We start from the raw sequence: 14,654 nt of genomic DNA, 5'->3' as shown, positions 1-14,654 counted from the left end.
CATATTCATAATAATGAAGCCAAAAGATGCAAAGTTAATAATGATAGTGCAACTTATTTGTGACACTGCCGTTTAGGTCATATTGGTGTAAAGCGCATGAAGAAACTCCATACTGATGGGATTTTGGAATCACTTGATTATGAATCACTTGATGCTTGCGAACCATGCCTCATGGGCAAGATGACTAAAACGCCGTTCTCCGGAACTATGGAGAGAGCAACAGATTTGTTGGAAATCATACATACAGATGTATGTGGTCCGATGAATATTGAGGCTCGTAGCAGGTATCATTATTTTCTGACCTTCACAGATGATTTGAGCAGATATGGGTATATCTACTTAATGAAACAGAAGTCTGAAACATTTGAAAAGTTCATATAATTTCAGAGTGAAGCGGAAAATCATCGTAACAAGAAAATAAAGTTTCTACGATCTGATCGTGGAGAAGAGTATTTGAATTACGAGTTTGGCCTTCAGTTAAAACAATGTGAAATAGTTTCACTACTCACGCCACCTGGAACACCACGGTGTAATGGTGTGTCCGAACATCGTAACCGTACTTTATTAGATATGGTGCGATATATGATGTCTCTTACCGATCTACCACTATCGTTTTGGGGTTATGCATTAGAGACAGTTGTATTCACGTTAAATAGGGTACCATCTAAATCCGTTGAGACGACATCTTATGAACTGTGGTTTGGCAAGAAACCAAAGTGGTCGTTTCTTAAAGTTTGGGGTTGCGATGCTTATGTGAAAAGGTTTCATCCTGATAAGCTCAAACCCAAATCGGAGAAATGTGTCTTCATAGAATTCCCAAAGGAGACAGTTGGGTACACCTTCTATCACAGATCCGAAGGCAAGACATTCGTTGCTAAGAATGGATCCTTTCTAGAGAAGGAGTTTCTCTCGAAAGAAGTGAGTGGGAGGAAAGTAGAACTTGATGAGGTAACTGTACCTCATCGCTTATTGGAAAGTAGTTCATCACAGAAACCGGTTCCTGTGACACCTACACCAATTAGTGAGGAAGTTAATGATGATGATCATGAAACTTCAGATCAAGTTGTTACTGAACCTCGTAGGTCAACCGGAGTAAGATCCGCACCAGAGTGGTACGGTAATCCTGTTCTGGAGGTTATGTTACTAGACCATGACGAACCTACGAACTATGAAGAAGCGATGGTGAGCCCAGATTCCGCAAAATGGCTTGAGGCCATGAAATCTGAGATGGGATCCATGTATGAGAACAAAGCATGGACTTTGATTGACTTGCCCAATGATTGGCGAGCCATAAAAAAATGGATCTTCAAGAGGAAGACGGACGCTGATAGTAGTGTTACTATCTACAAAGCTAGACTTGTCGGAAAAAGGTTTTTGACAAAGTTCAAAGTGTTGAATACGATGAGATTTTCTCACTCGCAGTGATGCTTAAGTCTGTCCGAATCATGTTAGCAATTGCCACATTTTATGAAATCTGGCAAATGGATGTCAAAACTACATTCCTTAATGGATTTCTTAAAGAAGAGTTGTATATGATGCAACCAGAAGGTTTTGTCGATCCTAAAGGTGCTAACAAAATGTGCAAGCTCCAGCGATCCATCTATGGACGGGTGCAAGCATCTCGGAGTTGGAATATACGCTTTGATAAGTTGATCAAAGCATATAGTTTTATACAGACTTGCGGTGAAGCTTGTATTTACAAGAAAGTGAGTGGGAGCACTACAGCATTTCTGATAAGTATATGTGAATGACATATTGTTGATCGGAAATAATGTAGAATTATTTTGAAAAGCATAAAGGAGTGTTTGAAAGGAGTTTTTCAAAGAAAGACCTCGGTGAAGCTGCTTACATATTGAGCATCAAGATCTATAGAGATAGATCAAGACGCTTGATAAGTTATTTCAATGAGTACATACCTTACAAGATTTTGAAGATGGAACAGTCAAAGAAAGAGTTTCTTGCCTGTGTTACAAGGTGTGAAATTGAGTAAGACTCAAAGCCCGACCACGGCAGAAGATAGAAAAAGAATGAAAGTCATTCCCTATGCCTCGGCCATAGGTTCTATAAAGTATGCCATGCTGTGTACCAGATCTATTGTATACCCTACACTGATTTTGGCAAGGGAGTACAATAGTGATCTAGGAGTAGATCACTCGACAGCGGTCAAAATTATCCTTACTGGAATAAGGATATGTTTCTCGATTATGGAAGTGACAAAAGGTTTGTCGTAAAGGTTACGTCGATGCAAGTTTTGACACTAATCTAGATGACTCTAAGTCTTGGTCTAGATACATATTGAAAGAGGGATCAATTAGCTAGAGTAGCTCCGTGCAGAGCATTGTAGACATAGAAATTTGCAAAATACTTACGGATCTGAATGTGACAGACCCGTTGACTAAAATTATCTCACAAGCAAAACATGATCACACCTTAGTACTCTTTGGGTGTTAATCACATAAGCGATGTGAACTAGATTACTGACTCTAGTAAACCCATTGGATGTTGGTCACATGACGATGTGAACTATGGGTGTTAATCACATGGTGATGTGAACTATTGATGTTAAATCACATGGCGATGTGAACTAGATTATTGACTCTAGTGCAAGTGGGAGACTGAAGGAAATATGCCCTAGAGGCAATAATAAAGTTATTATTTATTTCCTTACATCATGATAAATGTTTATTATTCATGCTAGAATTGTATTAACTGGAAACTTGATACATGTGTGAATACATAGACAAACAGAGTGTCACTAGTATGCCTCTACTTGACTAGCTCGTTGATCAAAGATGGTTATGTTTCCTAGCCATAGACATGAGTTGTCATTTGATTAAGGGGATCACATCATTAGGAGAATGATGTGATTGACTTGACCCATTCCGTTAGCTTAGCACTCGATCGTTTAGTATGTTGCTATTGCTTTCTTCATGACTTATACATGTTCCTATGACTATGAGATTATGCAACTCCCGTTTACCGGAGGAACACTTTGTGTGCTACCAAACGTCACAACGTAACTGGGTGATTATAAAGGTGCTCTACAGGTGCTTCCAAAGGTACTTGTTGGGTTGGCGTATTTCGAGATTAGGATTTGTCACTCCGATTGTCAGAGAGGTATCTCTGGGCCCACTCAGTAATGCACATCACTATAAGCCTTGCAAGCATTGTAACTAATGAGTTAGTTGCGGGATGATGTATTACGGAACGAGTAAAGAGACTTGCCGGTAACGAGATTGAACTAGGTATTAAGATACCGACGATCGAATCTCGGGCAAGTAACATACCGATGACAAAGGGAACAACGTATGTTGTTATGCGGTTTGACCGATAAAGATCTTCGTAGAATATGTGGGAGCCAATATGAGCATCCACGTTCCGCTATTGGTTATTGACCGGAGATGTGTCTCGGTCATCTCTACATAGTTCTCGAACCCGTAGGGTCCACACGCTTAAAGTTAGATGATGGTTATATTATGAGTTTATGTGTTTTGATGTACCGAAGGAGTTCGGAGTCCTGGATGAGATCAGGGACTTGACGAGGAGTCTCGAAATGATCGAGACGTAAAGATCGATATATTGGACGACTATATTCGGACATCGGAAAGGTTCTGAGTAATTTGGGTATTTTTCGGAGTACCGGAGAGTTACGGGAATTCGTATTGGGCCTTAATGGGCCATACGGGAAAGGAGAGAAAGGCCCCAAAGGGTGGCCGCACCCCTCCCCATGGACTAGTCCGAATTGGACTAGGGAGGGGGGCGCCCCCTTCCTTCTTTCTCCTTCTCCCTTCCCTTTTCCTACTCCAACAAGGAAAGGAGGAGTCCTACTCCCGGTGGGAGTAGGACTCCCCCCTTGGCGCGCCCTCCTCCTAGGCCGGCCGCCTCCCCCCTTGCTCCTTTATATACGGGGGCAGGGGGGCACCCCATAGACACAACAATTGATCATTGATCTCTTAGCCGTGTGCGGTGCCCCCTCCACCATATTACACCTCGATAATATCGTATCGGTGCTTAGGCGAAGCCCTGCGTCGGTAGAACATCGTCACCACGCCGTCGTGCTGACGAAACTCTCCCTCAACACTCGGCTGGATCGGAGTTCGAGGGACGTCATCGAGCTGAACGTGTGCTGAACTCGGAGGTGCCGTGCGTTCGGTACTTGATCGGTCGAATCGTGAAGACGTACGACTACATCAACCGCGTTGTGTTAACGCTTCCGCTTTCGGTCTACGAGGGTACATGGACAACACTCTCCCCTCTCGTTGCTATGCATCACCATGATCTTGCGTGTGCGTAGGAATTTTTTTGAAATTACTACGTTCCCCAACAGCTGGAGCCCAGGAGCCAGACGCCACCGTCGACGACGACTCCTACTACACCGGAGGTGCCTACTACTACGTGCAGCCCGCTGACGACGACCAGGAGTAGTTAGGAGGATCCCAGGCAGGAGGCATGCGCCTCTTTCGATCTGTATCCCCGTTTGTGCTAGCCTTCTTAAGGCAAACTTGTTTAACTTATGTCTGTACTCAGATATTGTTGCTTCCGCTGACTCGTCTATGATCGAGCACTTGTATTCGAGCCCTCGAGGCCCCTGGCTTGTATTATGATGCTTGTATGACTTATTTATGTTTTAGAGTTGTGTTGTGATATCTTCCCGTGAGTCCCTGATCTTGATCATACACGTTTGCGTGCATGATTAGTGTACGATTGAATCGGGGGCGTCACAGGCCCGAGTGCCATGATTTCAGATCCGAACCTATTATGTTTTCATGAATATATGTGAGTTCTTGATCCTATCTTGCAAGTCAATAGTCACCTACTATGTGCTATGATCCGGTATCCCCGAAGTGACAATAATCGGGACCACTCCCGGTGATGACTGTAGTTTGAGGAGTTCATGTATTCACTAAGTGTTAATGCTTTGGTCCGGTACTCTATTAAAAGGAGGCCTTAATATCCCTTAGTTTCCAATAGGACCCCGTTGCCACGGGAGGGTAGGACAAAAGATGTCATGCAAGTTCTTTTCCATAAGCACATATGACTATATTCGGAATACATGCCTACATTACATTGATGACCTGGAGCTAGTTCTGTGTCACCCTATGTTATAACTGTTGCATGAGGAATCGCATCCAACATAATTATCCATCACTGATCGAATGCCTACGAGCTTTTCACATATTGATCTTTTCTTAGTTACTTTTCCGTTGCCACTGTTACAATTACTACAAAACTGCTACTGTTACCTTTGCCGCCATTACCGTTACTTCCATACTACTTTGCTACTAAATACTTTGCTGCGGTTATTAAGCCTTTCAGGTGTGGTTGAATTGACAACTCAACTGCTAATACTTGAGAATATTCTTTGGCTCCCCTTGTGTCGAATCAATAAATTTGGGTTGAATACTCTACCCTCGAAAACTGTTGCGATCCCCTATACTTGTGGGTTATCAGAGCAGTTCGAAAAGTTTATAAAAAATGGTGTTTCTACATTTTACTAAAAAAAAGGAGAAGTTCAAATTTAAATAACATAGAAGTTTAAAATGTTTATTCCAAAACCAAGGTCAAATTAAAAAAACGAGCAGTTTAAAAAGTTTGTAAACATGGATTCGCCCTTTTTTTAAGATATAGATGTTCAAATTCAAATAAGTGAGCGCTTCAATGCTTATTACATAAATAGGACTTTTCCCTTTGCTAATGAATAACACCAAGAAGTCCTAATTAAAAAAATGAAGTTGTTTGATGTTTATAAAAATCTAATATTTTCCTCGATACTAAAGATTAAAACCTAGAAGTTCAATTTTTGAAAACGAAGTAGTTCAATGCATATTAAAGACTCAGTTTTTCTCGTTACTAAATAATAAAACTAAGAAGTTCAATTTTTAAAAGCAGAGTAATTTGATATTTATTTGAAAACTCAGTTTTTTCCGCTGAAGAATAAGAGTAACGAGTTCTATTTGAAATAACGAAGAAGTTTGATGTTTCTAACAAAACTCCACTTTTCACATTTCTAAAAAAACACACAAAGAAGATCAAAATAAAAAAAGTTAGAGGGCTTCCATGTCTATAAAAAACTAACATTTTTTCCGTTACTAAAGTGAAACAGAGGGAAGTTTAAAGTGATAACAACCAGAAGTTCACGTATTGCATGGTGTGTGTTTCATACGAGAAAAAAGAGTAAAACACGTGAAGTCCAAAAAATTTGTTGCTAGAAGTTCAAGTGCTCTTCCCTCGGAAGTTCAAAAATTCTTGTCAGAGGGGTTCAGTGTGTGTTTACATGTCAAAAAAACACAAAAAAGATGTTGTGTCTCATGTTTTAAAATAATTCTCTCAATGCATTACAAATTTGGAACAAAAATACTGTACATGAAAAAAGTTCTTTTCTACTCAACAACTTTGCTAGGGGTATATTTGTATGCTCTATTCAAAAAATAAATTGGTTTAAAAAAATGATTTGCAGCAGCTTTCCAACCCCATATTATTTGCCTCATTCCGATAAACGGTTTAGAAATGGGATCGAAAATACAATTCACGTTTTTTGTATGAAGAAAAAACGGTTTTCAAAACTGCTCTTAAACCGCTTAGATTTTGCCAAAAAATTAACTTGGGTCTTGATACTCGTGTCCATAGCTTTCCAACGGTATATCGCAAGCCCCATTTGGGCAATGTTTTGTGGAAGTTCAACCTAGCACTCGGGAAAGTTCAACTACTACTGCTGGGACAAGTCTGGTAGTTATCAGAATATTATTCTCATCTCGTGATCACAATATTATTACCGTTTCTACGAAAAATAAAACTAAGAAGTTCAATTTACAAAAATAAAATGTTTGATGCTTATTTAAAAACATATTTCCTTTCTAAGAATATGACTAAGAAGTTAAAATTAAAATAACAGAGAAGTCCGAAGTATATAAAAAACTCAGATTTGTTGCAAGAAGTTCACGTGCACCTCCGTGCACGGTTCAGAATTTATATTGCGGGACGTCCGACCTCCAATTACATGTTTTAAAATGGCAAAAAATGACGTCCGACCTTCAATTGCGTGTAATTCGACGTATATACAAAAATGCGACAGAAGTTCATAGTGAAAACAACGAGAAGTTTAATTACTGCAAGGAATGCATTTCAGGTGAGAAATAAAAGTATAGAAAAATAAAAGCTTAAAAGGTTTGTTGAAAGAAGTTCAAGTGCTCTGCCCGGGGAAGTTCACAAATTCTTGCGAGAGAGGTTTACCTTGTATTTCCATGTTCGAAAACACAAAAAGACATTTTTTTGCATTTTAAAATAATTCTCTCAATCCATAAAGAAGTTCAGTTATTATTTGGGAGCACTTTGATTTCAAAAAAGAAAAAAAATCAAATTATAAAAATGAAAAAAATTCATGTACTACATGGTGTGTGTTTAATATCAGAAAAATGAATTAAAAGGCAAGGTCCAATTTTGTTGTTGTTATAAGTTCAAGTCCTCAGTCGAAGAAATTTAAAAATTTATTGTGAAAGACGTTTGTACAAAAGAAATATTATTTGTGTAACACTGACGAATGGATGAGAAAATTACCAACGAAAATACGACACAGAAGTTCAACGTAAAAACAGCAGGAAGTTCAACTACTACACTTAATGAATTTCAGATGAAAAACTTTTAAAACTGTCACGGGTATGAAAAAATGATCAACACGGGGAAAGTTGCGTGTTTACAGCAGCTTTCCATCAGTATATCACTTGCTAAATTCCGATCAGTGGATGGAGAGCTACGAGCAAAAAAAGCACGTCGAAAACAAAGTGAAGTTCAAGTAGACATGCCGAGAAGTTCAAGTTCTTCATGCGGTGCATTTTCGAACAATCTGTTTCGCGATAGAGGCAGAACGAATGATCTCGCCATTTTTGAAATTACTTTAAAACGGCTAGGAATCAGAGAAAACCATCAACAGGAAAAGTTTCACATTTTTCGTAGCTTTTCAACGGTATATTACTTGCCCCATTCCGATAAAGTTTGTAGAAATTATGGTGAAAAGAAAGTTTTAGTCATTTTCAAAATTGACTTAAAACCGTAAGGAGTTGGGAGAAACAATATATACCAAAAAGTTTCGCATTTCCTCAAGCTTTCCAACGCCATATCATTTGCTGCATTCTGACGTACGGTTAAAAAATTAGCTCGAAAATACGTACTCGGTGGAACTTGTATTGTTTTCTAAATTACTTTTAAACCGTTCAAAATTAGTAAAAACTTTTAACATGGAAAAGCAGCGCATTTTCATAAGCTTTCCAACGCCATATCATTTGCCTCAAATGGATTAGCCGTTTAGAAATGACATCGAAAATACGAACTCGGCTGTATGGTTTGGGAAATTTTACGATTTTCTAAATTACTCTTTATCCATAGTGAATTAGAGAAAACTTTCAACATGTGAAATGAGCAGTTTCGCAGCAGGTTTCCAACGCCATATTATTTGTCTCATTCCGATAAACGGTTTAGAAATGCGATCGAAAATACGATTCACGTTTTTGTATGAAGAAAAACGGTTTTCAAAACTGCTCTTAAACCGCTTACATTTTGCCAAAATTTAACTTGGGTCATGACACTCGTGTCCATGGCTTTCCAACGGTATATCGCAAACCCCGTTTGGGCAATGTTTGAGGAAATTCAACCTAGCACTAGGGGAAGTTCAACGTACTACTGCCTGGGCAGGTCAGTTGTGATCAGAATAATATTCTCATCCCGTGATCAGAATAATGTTTATATATATATATTGAATTTCAATAACAAATCATGTGTTATATGCGACAAAAAACATATGTTTAGGAACATTATTCGACAACGAATTTAATTTTTGGAACATGACACATGTTTCGCTAGTCGAATTAGAGACATAAAAGCCCGCGCCCGACTTACAAACCCGGATAGAGTTATTATTTTTTAGTAAAATTCATTCTACTTTAGTTATTTGAAATGCATTATTAATGCATATGATCTCATTAAATGATGTATTCTTCTTCCCACCATTTATAGTGAAGTTGTTTATACATTTTTTTGTGAAGGTATAGATGTACTCCTTCTGTTCCAAAATAGATGACCCAAGTTTAGTATAAAGTTGTACAAAGTTTAATACAAAGTTGGGTCATCTATTTTGAAACGGAGGGAGTATTTATTATGCTATCTGAATACATTTGGAACAATTGGTAGACCCTATCATATGTTTGAACATAGAATTGTCTTTGTTTTCCCCTGAAATAATATTGTATTATTCCAACACAAAGTTGAGAAGAAGAAAACTATCTGCGTTTATTACTCTTTTTTATGGAGAACAAGTATTATTTGAGAGCATTCTTATTTTATCTCGAATAATTGTATGATAAAAGACCAATAAATTAATGTAGGTATTAATTCATAATAATAGCCATTGTATTAAGCTTTACAAGAAAAGTGGTGGCACAAACTCCGCATCTGAGAAATAATTTGGTGAAATTTTGTCAACTATTGTAATTTTTCCGTGTCCTATGTTTTCTCCAAGGTAATATATTTTAGTAGTTATGTTTATTTTGTTTATTCAAATAACTCCAAATTCGGTGATCACATTACAAACACAAATCATATCATTAACCGGTGTGCATCAATATGTCCACTTCAATATGATTTGAGCATGACAACTAAAAAGGAGAAAAATGATTTTTTAATTTTTATTAGCTTTTTTTGATATATTGTAAGATAAAATAGCTAGTATATGATGGTACTTTTAGTGCAGCGTAGTAGATCTATTTGAGGAGTATATGGCTGGAAAATAACTTGAATGCCGTCATTTTGACATGTTTGTAGAACTCAACTTTGTGGCCTCAATTGGTCTATCGATAACTTTGTTTTGATTCTTCAAAAGAAGTTATCCAAAGCGCCAACACATATAATCTCAGTAATGGCTAGTTGATGTACAATAGCATTTGGCACGATCCGAACACAACAAGATAAGCTGACCCAGCCAGTGGCATGATCGCATCCGATGATGTTACTCAATTCGAGACAAATACGAGAAAAAAATGACTTAATTCATATGTATTCTTAGCTTATTTTGAAATATTGTGTGATAATATAGTCACCATATGATGGCCATTGTAGCGTAGAATACCTATTTAAGAAATATCTAGATGGATATAATAACCATTGTCATTTTGACATGTCCATGCAGCTCAACTTTTGTCAACCAATATGTCTGATAACTTTCTTGGTTCTTTAAAGATACTCAAAGCCGAAGCATATGGCCAACACATATCTCTTCATAACGGCAAGCCAATGGTGTGCGCATTTGGCACCATCTGAACGCAATAAAACGCAATGACTCACGAAGAGTTGAAGCCAACCAATGGCACAACCTCTTTTTGCTCCCCATTTCCTTGGAACAGAGGCATTTAAGATTGCCTCCCATACATGTTACTCAATTCCACTTAAACACGACAAAATACCTTGGCTCACAAGGAGTTCAAGCTAACCAATGGCATGAACCCCCTCCGACACGCGTTACCTAATTTGAGAAACGCATGTCAAAGTGTGCATGACACCACATGCTTCGCCCTTCGCGGCAACGTTCGACTCGGGGGCTCGGCTCCATACCAACTCCTCCCCTCCGGCGATGGCATGCCTGGTACCTCATTTGGTACCCTTAGCCAAGATCCACTCTCCCTCCCAAATGATCTCACTACTACAATGCGCTGACAAAACCAGGGAGCCTTCCAATCCTGTAACTCCCTCCTTAAAACCCCTCCGCCCACACTCCCCACTCTCTCCACCCACCAAGCCCACAACCATGGCCGCGCTCCACCGCCTCCTTCTCCTCCTCCTTCCCCTCGTCGGTCTCCTAGTTCTACACCCACTCCCAATCGTCGCCTCCGACGACTCCAGTTACCTCCTCGCCGCCAAGGCTGTGCTCTCTGACCCCGCCGGCGCCCTCTCCATCTGGGAGGCCGGGTCCAGCCATTCCCTCTGCGCGTGGCCGCACGTGCTGTGCGCCGGGAAATCCACCGCCGTCGCCGGGCTCTACCTCGGCAAGCTCTCCCTCGCCGGCGGCTTCCCGGCCTCGTTTTGCTCTTTGAGGTCCCTGCAGCACCTCGACCTCTCCCAGAACGACCTGGTGGGCCCTCTGCCCGCCTGCCTCGCCGCCCTCCCGGCACTCTTGAACCTCACCCTCGCTGGGAACGGCTTCTCCGGCGAGGTCCCGCCGGCTTACGGCTACGGCTTCCGGTCGCTCGTCGTGCTCAACCTGGTCCAGAACTCCATCTCCGGCGAGTTCCCCTGGTTCCTGGCCAACATCAGCACCCTCCAGGAGCTCCTGCTAGCCTACAACGCCTTCACACCGTCGCCGTTGCGGGAGAAGCTCGGCGACCTCGCCGACCTCCGCGAGCTGTTTCTCGCCAACTGCTCCCTGAGCGGTGAAATCCCTTCTTCCATCGCAAACCTCGGGAATCTCGTCAATCTGGACCTCTCGATGAACGCCCTCTCCGGCGAGATACCCAGAAGCATTGCGAATTTGAGTTCTCTGGTCCAGATGGAGCTCTACAAGAACCAGCTCTCCGGGAGGATACCGGAGGGGCTGGGGGGTCTCAAGCAGCTCCAGTTCTTGGACATCTCCATGAACCGGCTAACCGGCGAGATACCGGAGGACATTTTCGCCGCGCCAAGCCTGGAGAGCGTGCACATTTACCAGAACAACCTGACGGGGCGCTTGCCGGCGTCGCTGGGGGCGGCGACCCGTCTTGCCGATCTAAGGATGTTCGGCAACCAGATCGAGGGGCCGTTCCCGCCGGAGTTCGGGAAGCATTGTCCTCTCGGGTTCCTGGACATGTCGGACAACCGTATGTCGGGACCAATCCCGGCGACGCTGTGCGCTTCAGGGAAGCTGACGCAGCTCATGCTGCTGGACAACCAGTTCGAGGGCGCCATTCCGGCGGAATTGGGGCAATGCCGGACGCTGACGAGGGTCCGGCTGCAGAACAACCGCCTCTCTGGCTCCGTGCCGCCGGAATTCTGGGCACTGCCCCTTGTCCAGATGCTCGAGCTTCGTTCCAACGCTCTGTCCGGCACGGTCGATCCTGCCATTGGCGGTGCCAAGAACCTGTTCGACCTGCTCATACAGGGCAACCAGTTCACCGGCGTTCTGCCAGCCGAGCTGGGGAATTTGTCCTTGCTGCGAAGGCTTCTTGCATCAGACAACAACTTCTCCGGTCCGGTGCCGCCGTCGCTCGTCGAGCTTTCTGAGCTTTCCCAGCTCGACCTGAGCAACAATTCCCTCTCCGGGGAGATCCCACGGGAGATTGGACAGCTGAAGCAGCTGACAGTGCTGAACCTTTCGCACAACCACCTCGCCGGGATGATCCCTCCAGAGCTTGGGGAAATCCACCGGATGAACTCGCTGGATTTGTCGGAGAACGAGCTCTCCGGCGAGGTGCCCGTGCAACTGCAGAACCTCGTGCTCTCTGCTTTCAACCTGTCGTATAACAAGCTCAGTGGACCTCTGCCTCTGTTCTTCAGTGCCACTGCCACGTACCAGCAGAGCTTCTTGGGTAATCCCGGCCTGTGCCATGGGATATGCGCAGGCAACGACGACCCCGGTGCCATCCCGGCCGCCAGAGTCCACCTGATCGTCTCCCTCCTCGCCGCATCCGCGATCGTCCTGCTCATGGGTTTAGCATGGTTCACCTACAAGTACAGAAGCTACAAGAAGCGTGCCGCTGAGATCAGTGCTGAGAAGTCAAGTTGGGACCTCACGTCCTTCCACAAGGTGGAGTTCAGTGAGATGGACATAGTGAACAGCCTCGACGAGAACAATGTGATCGGCAAGGGTGCGGCAGGGAGAGTATACAAGGTGGTAGTTGGACCCAGCAGTGAGGCCATTGCTGTCAAGAAGCTCTGGGCAAGCGATGTCGAAAGCAAGAAGAAGAGGAACGATACTTTTGAGGCTGAGGTGGCCACATTGAGCAATGTCAGGCACAAGAACATCGTCAAGCTCTTCTGCTGCGTGACCAACGGCACCTGCCGGTTGCTCGTCTACGAGTACATGCCGAATGGCAGCCTGGGGGACCTGCTCCACAGTGCCAAAGCCGGCATCTTGGATTGGCCAACGAGGTATAAGATCACAGTCCACGCCGCCGAGGGCCTCTCCTACTTGCACCATGACTGCGTGCCCCCGATCGTCCACCGGGACGTGAAGTCGAACAACATTTTGCTCGATGCTGAGTTCGGCGCAAAGGTTGCGGACTTTGGTGTTGCAAAGACCATTGAGAATGGGCCGGCCACCATGTCGGTCATCGCTGGCTCCTGTGGTTACATTGCTCCTGGTGAGTTCTTGATGCCTGATTTGCTTCTAGCATGTTTAAAACGTCATAAAAATGTTGCATGCTTTATACTGCTATATGATTGTACAAGGTTGCTGTTTCCTAACTTCAGTTTTTCCCTTGTTCATTTGCATGACATTTTCTGCATAATTATGTGGTAACTTTGTTCTTGTGCACTGGTGGGCGGTGGCACTGCTAAAACCTTGCACCCCCTCCGTCCCATAATATAAGATCATTTCGAGTAGTATTTTAGAAAGGATCGTGTGTGTGATTATTCCTTTGTGCATTGCAGAGTATGCCTACACCCTCCATGTTACCGAGAAGAGCGACGTGTATAGCTTCGGCGTGGTCATTCTGGAGCTCGTCACCGGCAAGAAGCCCATGGCGCCAGAGATCGGCGAGAAGCACCTGGTGGTGTGGGTTTGCGACAATGTCGATCAGCATGGTGCGGAGTCTGTTCTTGATCACAGGCTTGTTGGCCAGTTCCATGATGAGATGTGCAAGGTTCTGAACATCGGTCTGCTGTGCGTCAACACCGTTCCGAGCAAACGCCCACCGATGAGGGCTGTGGTGAAGATGCTGCAGGAGGTTGCGGGGGAGAGCAAGCCGAAGGCAAAGAAGGAGGTGGCCCCTGCTCTCTGAAGAACCATGGGTGGAATAATGCTAATTTTGTGCACTTTCTTGGATCATGTGCTTATTACCATTAACTAGGAGTCATGTCCGATCTTCAGAAGTGCACTCCTGATAGCAGCTAGCAGTTAGCTCTGAACATTTAGTAGTACTGTGGTAAACTCAAAGGCCTGGAAGCTTTGCTCTGAATGAATGAATGAAATGTGCCGTTGCTGTCAACCAATTGTGTTGTTGAATGTTTGATGCTTTTGTGGTGACCAGCTGTAACTTTTGTTGCCTTCATTTCCAGCACTGAAAGTGCACTTTGTTCTTTTTCACACATCCTTTTCGACGTGAAGATGCTTTGCAGCAACTTATGGAGATGCTACCATGCTTAGTGGGCTGAATGAATCACTCATGAACCATAACAGGAGTGGAAGTCTAGAAGTCCCATCTAAAGCATGCTTTGATAGCTCTGTTACCAGCATTAGTGCTTAGTGCTTTAGTGGCAGTGATTGCATTTTTCGGTGTCCCTGTTGACTGTTGTTCTCGTTTCTTCTTTTTGGTCGGTTTTCCTTTTGATTGTGCTGGTAAAGCAAACTCTGATCAGGCTCCAGAGCCCATGACTGCTGTAGTAACAACATAGCATAAGCTGGAGATGGCATGCCTTTATGTACTCTTTGGCCTCCCCTTGATTAGGGATCACAAGTTTCACCTGCCTTTGCAGCTCAT

The 14,654-nt window shown here is 43.1% G+C and overlaps 1 protein-coding gene across 1 annotated transcript; it reads left to right on the top strand.

The window, feature by feature from the left end:
• The first annotated feature begins 10,684 nt into the window (after positions 1-10,684).
• On the top strand, positions 10,685-14,162 carry LOC123121277 (receptor-like protein kinase HSL1). The gene is made up of 2 exons (XM_044541181.1): positions 10,685-13,316; positions 13,606-14,162. Exons 1-2 carry the CDS (start codon positions 10,790-10,792, stop codon positions 13,953-13,955), a joined length of 2,877 nt encoding a protein of 958 aa, XP_044397116.1. The 5' UTR covers positions 10,685-10,789; the 3' UTR covers positions 13,956-14,162.
• The last annotated feature ends 492 nt before the right edge of the window (positions 14,163-14,654 follow it).

The sequence above is a fragment of the Triticum aestivum genome, chromosome 5D, assembly GCF_018294505.1.
Source record: "Triticum aestivum cultivar Chinese Spring chromosome 5D, IWGSC CS RefSeq v2.1, whole genome shotgun sequence".
Taxonomy (NCBI): domain Eukaryota; kingdom Viridiplantae; phylum Streptophyta; class Magnoliopsida; order Poales; family Poaceae; genus Triticum; species Triticum aestivum.
The sequence above is the reverse complement of the archived record's forward strand: the minus strand, read 5'-3'. Positions and strand labels throughout refer to the sequence as shown.

Bases quoted from the DNA above. Each gene is read 5' to 3' on its own strand.
- LOC123121277 (XM_044541181.1), top strand. From the start codon at position 10,790: ATGGCCGCGCTCCACCGCCTCCTTCTCCTCCTCCTTCCCCTCGTCGGT. The intron at 13,317-13,605 runs GTGAGTTCTTGA...TGTGCATTGCAG, and splicing joins CTGTGGTTACATTGCTCCTG to AGTATGCCTACACCCTCCAT.